Genomic DNA, 7,202 nt, shown 5'->3' with positions numbered 1-7,202 from the left:
GGCGGCTGCGGGGCGAGCGCGGGCGGCGGCGCCGCGGGGCCCGCCACGCGCGGGGCACCACGGGAGCGGGAGGCCGAGGCCGCGGGGCCGGCTCCGGGACTGCGCCTGGAGAGCACCGACCCCGCACCGCGGCCGGGGCCGGGCGAGGCGCGCGCGGGGGCCTCCGGGAAATGTAGTCCGGGCGCCCGGCCGCGGGCGCCGCGAGAGCTGGGCGGCGGGGTTCCGACCGGCCCGCCACGCCAACGTCAGGGCCGCCGGGAGATGTGGTCCTCGCCCCCGGCGCCGCCCATCGTCCGGGCCGACGCGGGGCCCGCGCGAACTACCACTCCCAGCTGCCGCGGGCTCGGCCTGGGAACCCGAGGCTGGGGACCGACTCCAAGTTGGCGACTCCCGGAGGCGTGGGCCGGGCAGGGCCGGCGGCCCCGCGCGCCGCTGAGGGGAGCTGCAGGACGGGCCTTTGGGCTCCGGGGCGGAGGCGGGCGGCCGAAAGCGGGCGGAGCTGGCGTTCCGCTCGACCCCACGTCGGGCTCAGCACACTCGGCGCACCTTGCCTGCCATGAGAGGGCGAGCGGCTGTTCTCACCACCCCCGCGCGGCCCAGCTGCTACACTGCTGGTCCCCGAGCCTGGCGCAGCCCTCACTCGGCTCCGGAATAAAACGGGAGCCGGGCCGGCCCCGCGGAGCCGCAGAGGCAGGCCGCCAGGGGCCGCTGCAGGACAGCGGAGAGGCCGAGCATCCGCCTCCCGACGGACCAAAGTCTGGACTTGACTTGCTCCTCCTGGAAGGAGGCACAGGAAACTTTATTTTGGTGCCGCACCTCCAGAGTCACCCCTCACTCGCGCACACTCCCAACCCTCGGGCCCCCTGCCCCTAGCACAGGCGTCGGCGGCCGCGGCCGGCAGGGAGAGGGCTCCGCTTCAGTCAGCCCGCGCGCGGGGCGTCCTTCCTTCTGCACTTCTGTCCTGGCTGTGGCCCGGGAGCTCCCGACCGCCCGTCAGGTGGTGGAGGAAGGGGCGCTAGAGGGAGAGGGCGAGGGCGAGGCCCAGGCCCTGGCAGGTCGCGAGGAGGAGTAGAGGAAGGTGGAGCGGATGGTCCATCCGGGCGGGAGCTGGCTGGGCGAGTGGCCGCGCATGTGCGCCTGCATGGAGGCCAGGCTGGGGCAGCCAGCCCGGCACAGAGGGCAGCGGTAGGGTGCGGCCCCGTGTGTCCGCAGGTGCTTGGTCATGGCCGAGAAGTCCCGGGAGCGTTGGGGACAGAGGCTACAGGAAAAAGGCTTCTCTCCTAGCAGGGGTGAGGGGAAAGCCGGGGAAGAAAAGAAGGGCAAATGCAAAGGTGGTGTATTTTGACCTAAGGGTTGGTAGTGCCAGGGGTAAGGAAGCCGCAGGGAGCCAGACCTACAGAGTGGGGCTCACGCTAGCCACCAGGTTTTGACAGCAGGCAGACCCTTCCGAACGGGCAGGGCTCCCCTACCTGTGTGGACCCGGTAGTGTGTCTCCAACTGATGTTTGAGTGAAAATCGCTTGCCACAGACGGAACAAGAATAGGGCCGAGACCGAGCAGGCGGGGGCAGCTGAGCCCGGTGGCCTTCTGTGCCCACTTGACCCACACAGGCTGCAAAAGCATCTGGGAGGGCGCAGAGAAGGCAGAGGGTAGGGCTGGGACTCCCAGAACCAGGACATGGGTACCCAGACAAGACCTCAGGGGACAGAGAGCTACTGAAAGATGGAAACCAAAATGCCCTGTCCCTGCTCACCGCTGGGCCTCCGGTCACACTTGTCCATCTCCCCAGGGCTGAACTGGGTGGAGCCCTGGGGGAGGGAACCTGGAGGAAGCAGGAACAGGGTGCTTTACTCAGGCTGAGCAGAAGCACTACCATATTATAGGTTTGCCCAAGAGCAGCGAGGGCTTTACCTGGGGTAGGGCTGGAGAAGGCCAACTGGTTCTGGCTCCAGAACCCTTTGTGGGGATACAGGGGTGGTAAGATCCTGAAAGTGGAGTGGAGGAAGAGTCACAACCTTGCAATACCTGAGGGAGCCTGATCAACCCCTTCCCTAAGTCCTCCCCAGAAGCTGGGCTTGCCCTGTGGCGTGTTCTAACTTGATCCATGCCCAGCTCAGAAAACGCATTTGGGATAAGAAATGGGGTGCCCTGCCACCCCCATCACCACTGCCTCTCCTTCCCAACCAGGAAAGTCTTCACTCACCTCTGGTCCCAAGGCCAGACCTGCCAGGCTCCAGTGATGGGGGTGCTATGGGAGAAGGGATTGCCACATCTGGGTGGCAACAGCAGGATGCTCCACAGGGCAGGCTGGCCCTCCCCCCACCATGGGGCTCCAGCTCGACAGGGCCTAGGGATGCTGCTGGTTTGGAGGGAACTTGGTGGAGGGATGGGGCCTGGGAACTCCCCAAGACTCTCAGAACCTGCATTTTCCCTTCTCGTGATTACTTCTGGTTTCCCATCTGCCTCCCGGTGGTCCAGGGAGGACGGGCTGGGCTTCACTGCTATCATCTGCTCTCCTTCACCCGTCTGCATTGCCCTCGCCAGCTCAGGGCTCCTTCCTGCTGGCCTGTGCTCCTGCTGTTGCCCCCCACCAACACCAACAAACTTCATTAGTCGTCTTTTCTCTTCAAGAACCCCTAGTTCACTCTCAGAATTCCACGTGAGTTTGTCTGGCTCCTGATTCTCCTTCATCCTAGAACCCATTTCTTCTCTAGCCCTGTTCCTTCGAGCCCTCCTGCACACCTCTTCCAGGGACTGTACTTCCAGGACCTTGGCTGCTGCTTCAAGGGGCTCCAGTTCTCCAGGCTGCAGCTCTACACTTTCCCCATAAACAAAGTGTAACACCTGGGCAAAGGTAGAAGGGCTGATGCCTTTTACCAGAGTCCAGTGGCCCTTGCGGCCCAGCTGCTGGCTCACACCTGCCAGCACCAGACTGTGGGCAGGAAACTCTTGGCTCTCCACAGTGATCAGTGTGTCACATAGTGCTGGTCGGAGTCTGGCTGCTAGACGTACTAGCCGCTCAGAGCCATAAGGACTAGACAGTATTACTGGAGACTGGGGCATTGCTGCTATGACAATCTCAGAAGTTTTGAGTTAAAGGCCACAGTGTGGGGTCCACGGTAGAAAGGGGTGGGAAGAACGGCATATTCTCAAGCCTGTGGAGGTGAGGGGAGAGACAATGAGTGACTGGTTCCAAATGAATGCTCTCTGTCCTGAATGGAATAAATAAACCATAACAGAACCTGACTTTGTTCAGAATAATAAGGTGCTGGGAGTGGGATGCTGGTGAGAGAATGGAAATTACACCAAATTCAGGATTTAAAGAGCAAGTATTACACTGGTTTTTTTTTGTTTTTTTTTTTTTGGTTTTTGGGCCACACCCTGTGACGCTCAGGGGTTACTCCTGGCTATGCACTCAGAAGTTGCTCCTGGCTTCTTGGGGGACCATATGGGACGCCGGGGGATCAAACCGCAGTCCGTCCTAGGCTAGGGCAGGCAAGGCAGGCACCTTACCTCCAGCGCCACCGCCCGGCCCCAAGTATTACACTGTTAATAACTCAAATATTGGGACACATGCTAGTATAAACAACCCTACCTATTAGATACCTACCTATCTTGACTTTTTTTTTAAGCGCTGCAAATGGTGATAATTCTACCTCTCCAACGCCCTCTGAAGGGAAAGAACTGAATAAGCCTGGTTTTCCTGATTCCAACTAAAACAACAGCAAACTCTAGACAATCAGGGATGGAGAAAACCGAACTTTGGGAGTTTTCAGAAAGCTGTGTGTCGAGGCTGAAAGCATCAAGATGGGAAGGAGCTACGGTCTCCTTCTAACATCTCTCTGTGGCTGAATCTTCTAGAATGTATCCTGAGAGAAGGAATTGGAGGACACCAATGGCTTCTTTAGAGAGTAGGTATAGACCACAGGGAAGAAGACTCCTCACCCCAGGGAGACATTTTAGAGAAAACTTGGGCTCTCCAAAGGAAACAGGCAAAAGGAAAAATGCGAGCCATAGAGATGGGGAGGCTCTTTTTTTTTTTTTTTTTTTTGGTTTTTGGGCCGCACCCGGCGGTGCTCAGGGGTTACTCCTGGCTGTCTGCTCAGAAATAGCTCCTGGCAGGCATGGGGGACCATATGGGACACCGGGATTCGAACCAACCACCTTTGGTCCTGGATCGGCTGCTTGCAAGGCAAACGCTGCTGTGCTATCTCTCCGGGCCCGGGGAGGCTCTTTTAAGGTTAGAATAAGAACACAGTTTAATTTTGCTTTCCAAAAGCCAAAAGGAGAAAGAAAACAAGCCAGAAGTTTATCACTCATTAAAACCACCTTACTGACTTAAGAAAAGAACCAAGAACCCAGATAGAAGGAGACAGACCGGTCTCAGTGTCTCAGTTCCAGCAGATGTATTCCTAAGATGGGCTCACTGCTCACAAGGACCCATCTGGGAAGGAAGACATCTGGACACAGACAGAGCCACAGGTTGGCAGGAAGTAGACAGAAAAAAGTGTAATGGGAGAAAGTCTCAGCTGGGGAGATGCAACTCACCAGTTTTTGTCGGTTCCTCCTGGACACCACATGCTCTGAACTGCTGTTGGGGCTCCTACACCCCCCCCCCCCAGCTAGCCACGCCTCTAACCTCACTGTCTTCCATTGGATGTCCAAGTAAGTACTAGTCTGCTTCAGTCCCCCATAAGGGTGTGGTTTCCCCCGCCTTTGCTTTATCTCCCCAGGTGCCATCATTCCTTTTATTTCCAGAACCTGGGCATTTTGCCTTCTATCTCTGACTCTCAGTTCATTTGCGAACTTCTAGAGTTATAATAATGTAGCTGAGGCAATAGTAACTTTGAAAAAACATCACTCCTGCATTTTAGATACAACTGTGTGTCACTGAGCCACCTTAAGCAAGTCATCTTTTAGGTCTTACTAAAAGTCACCTTTTAGGATGGAAATAACCTCTGCTCACCTCATTTGAAAATGGGAGTGACTATGCAATAACATGCATATGAAAGTGGCTTGGTGGTACACAGCACCAGTCAAGTAATATTCAGTTTCTTAGAAGTATCTGTAGGGTTTTAGCAGCTGGGTGCTATTTCCAATACTTCAAAAAGGGGTGGAAATCTTTGATCTAAAGAGAGCAAAGGAGGGCCCAACTCATGCCTCCTCCTCCTCCTCCTCCTCCCTGAATTGATTTTGAAAAAGAAGACTCCAGTACTCTGTGGGAATGACCCCTGTCATCAGGGCCACCACTGGGACTGGTTGTATGGATGACTCAGATCCTCCCAGCAAGCTCTAAAGGGGGCAACCCCAGGAAGATTTGCGGTGGTCTTTGAAGAAAAAAAAGAAAACCTCTTGGGCTGATGACAAATGACATTTCTCTGAAATCAGGACTCGGGTCTGTCTCACTTCCTGCCCAAAGAGGCCTGGTCCTCAGGTTTCCCCTCCTTTCATACACTGGGGAAAGGATGAAGTCTAAGAGACTTAATTTTGTTTTGGTTTTGGGTCACACCCAGAAGAGCTCAGGGCTTACTCCTGGTTCAGTGCTCAGGGATGACTCCTTGTGGTGCTCAGGGGACAAGATGAAGTAACAGGAATAAAACCCAGATTGATCACTTGCAAAGCAAGCATTCTATCTCTCTATCACCTCTTAAATTTCCCTTTCTTTTTTCGTGATTCTATTAATGCCTTATCCTGGAGAAAAATATGCATCTGTATGCCTAATATTCCCAATGACTCTAAATCAGACCTTACATTCCTTCCCTCTATCATTATGGCTTCAGGTGCAGGCAAAAGTTAACCCTTTCTAGATCATACAGGGTGTGCCAATGGGTGGAGCTGATAAAGGGGCATACTAGGGTGGGGACAGGGGAAGGTGAGTCAGAGTGAAAGGGAAAATGCAAATGGGCAAGCAGTATTCATTTGCTACTACGAACGTTAAATATTTTCCATTTCTGAGCTTTCTAACTCCACAACCACACTCAGGGACTCTATTAAAGGCACTTGAATACATAAAACTATCTGAAACATGTATGTGGAGTGAAACTTTACTATAATGTTGAAATAATTCCTGAAGATGTGGAATACATGGGGAAAGTCATGGGAAGGTACTCTTTTTTTTTTTTTTTTTTTTTTGGTTTTTGGTTTTTGGGCCACACCCTGTGACGCTCAGGGGTTACTCCTGGCTATGCGCTCAGAAGTTGCTCCTGGCAACATATGGGGACCATATGGGACGCCGGGGGATCGAACCGCGGTCCGTCCTAGGCTAGCGCAGGCAAGGCAGGCACCTTACCTCCAGCGCCACCGCCCGGCCCCGGGAAGGTACTCTTAAGTGTAGAAGTAAGGGTACAGGGGTCTGTCAGGGTACAGATTTCCCCTCCTACCCCTACATTATGTGTCTATGACTCAGGTCACCCTTGTGTGGCTTGTCCATTGATGGAGAGAGCTAAAGACTGCTCAAAGGGCAACTATACTGTGTACGCAAATGCAATTGATGGGAGTTGTCAGTGGGCTTTCGCAGAACCCAAAAGGGAGAAAAAGGGGCAAGGGGATTCCCCACTCAGTGAGCAAAATCTTCCAAGAAAGGGAAACCCCATCTTGCCTCCTACGTGGTGCCTAGCCCATCTAAGGGTATCCCTTTAGAGACAGGTTCCTGAGAAGTATCTCCAGGGTCCTCTGCACCCCAGCTCCTTAAGACCTTAAAAGCTGGTACCAAGCTAGGCCCTTCTCTCTCCCTTCAGTCTAGACTGCACAGTCCAATTCATCCTGCATGGAGCAGTGTCAGCAGAAGCAAACAGCTCTTTGACTTGGAAGGGGCGAGACAATGCTGACTTGTTATAATTGTCCCCCTCTCTAGTTTCAGGAACTATGCTTATTATTCTCCACTTTCCATGATAAGGAGGAATCCCCAGGACTCATCTCCAGAAGTGAAGCAAGAAACTATAGGTTATATATTATATACCATTTTGCATACTGGGTGTGAGGGACGGAGAGTAGGAGGAGAGATTAGGAAAGAAATCATTGGGAGAAAGTATATGGGGTAAAGTTTATGATTTTTGCCCTTTTGGCGGGGGGCACATCCAGTGATGTTCAGGAATTACTCCTCACTATGCTCTCAGAAATTGCTCCCAGCTAGGGGAACCATATGGGATGCTGGGGATCGAACCAAAGTCCATCCTGGATCAGCTGCATGCAAGGCAATGGCCT

The 7,202-nt window shown here is 54.2% G+C and overlaps 1 protein-coding gene across 1 annotated transcript; it reads right to left on the bottom strand.

The window, feature by feature from the left end:
- Positions 1 to 993: 993 nt before the first annotated feature.
- Positions 994 to 3,062, bottom strand: ZBTB32 (zinc finger and BTB domain containing 32). The gene is made up of 5 exons (XM_049787460.1): positions 2,203 to 3,062; positions 1,911 to 1,984; positions 1,753 to 1,821; positions 1,470 to 1,622; positions 994 to 1,280 (listed from the first exon to the last, which is right to left on the bottom strand). The coding sequence occupies exons 1-5, from the start codon at positions 3,060 to 3,062 to the stop codon at positions 994 to 996; spliced, it is 1,443 nt and encodes a 480-aa protein (XP_049643417.1).
- Positions 3,063 to 7,202: the final 4,140 nt, after the last annotated feature.

Source organism: Suncus etruscus, chromosome 14, assembly GCF_024139225.1.
Source record: "Suncus etruscus isolate mSunEtr1 chromosome 14, mSunEtr1.pri.cur, whole genome shotgun sequence".
Classification (NCBI taxonomy): Eukaryota; Metazoa; Chordata; class Mammalia; order Eulipotyphla; family Soricidae; genus Suncus; species Suncus etruscus.
This window is presented reverse-complemented; position numbering and strand designations above follow the sequence as displayed.

What these genes read in the sequence shown, in the direction of transcription:
- ZBTB32 (XM_049787460.1), bottom strand. Translation starts at nt 3,062, where the DNA reads ATGCCCCAGTCTCCAGTAATACTGTCTAGTCCTTATGGCTCTGAGCGG. An exon ending in CTTCTCCAGCCCTACCCCAG is followed by an intron (nt 1,822 to 1,910) that starts GTAAAGCCCTCG and finishes TGCTTCCTCCAG; the next exon opens with GTTCCCTCCCCCAGGGCTCC. An exon ending in GTGTGACCGGAGGCCCAGCG is followed by an intron (nt 1,623 to 1,752) that starts GTGAGCAGGGAC and finishes GCGCCCTCCCAG; the next exon opens with ATGCTTTTGCAGCCTGTGTG.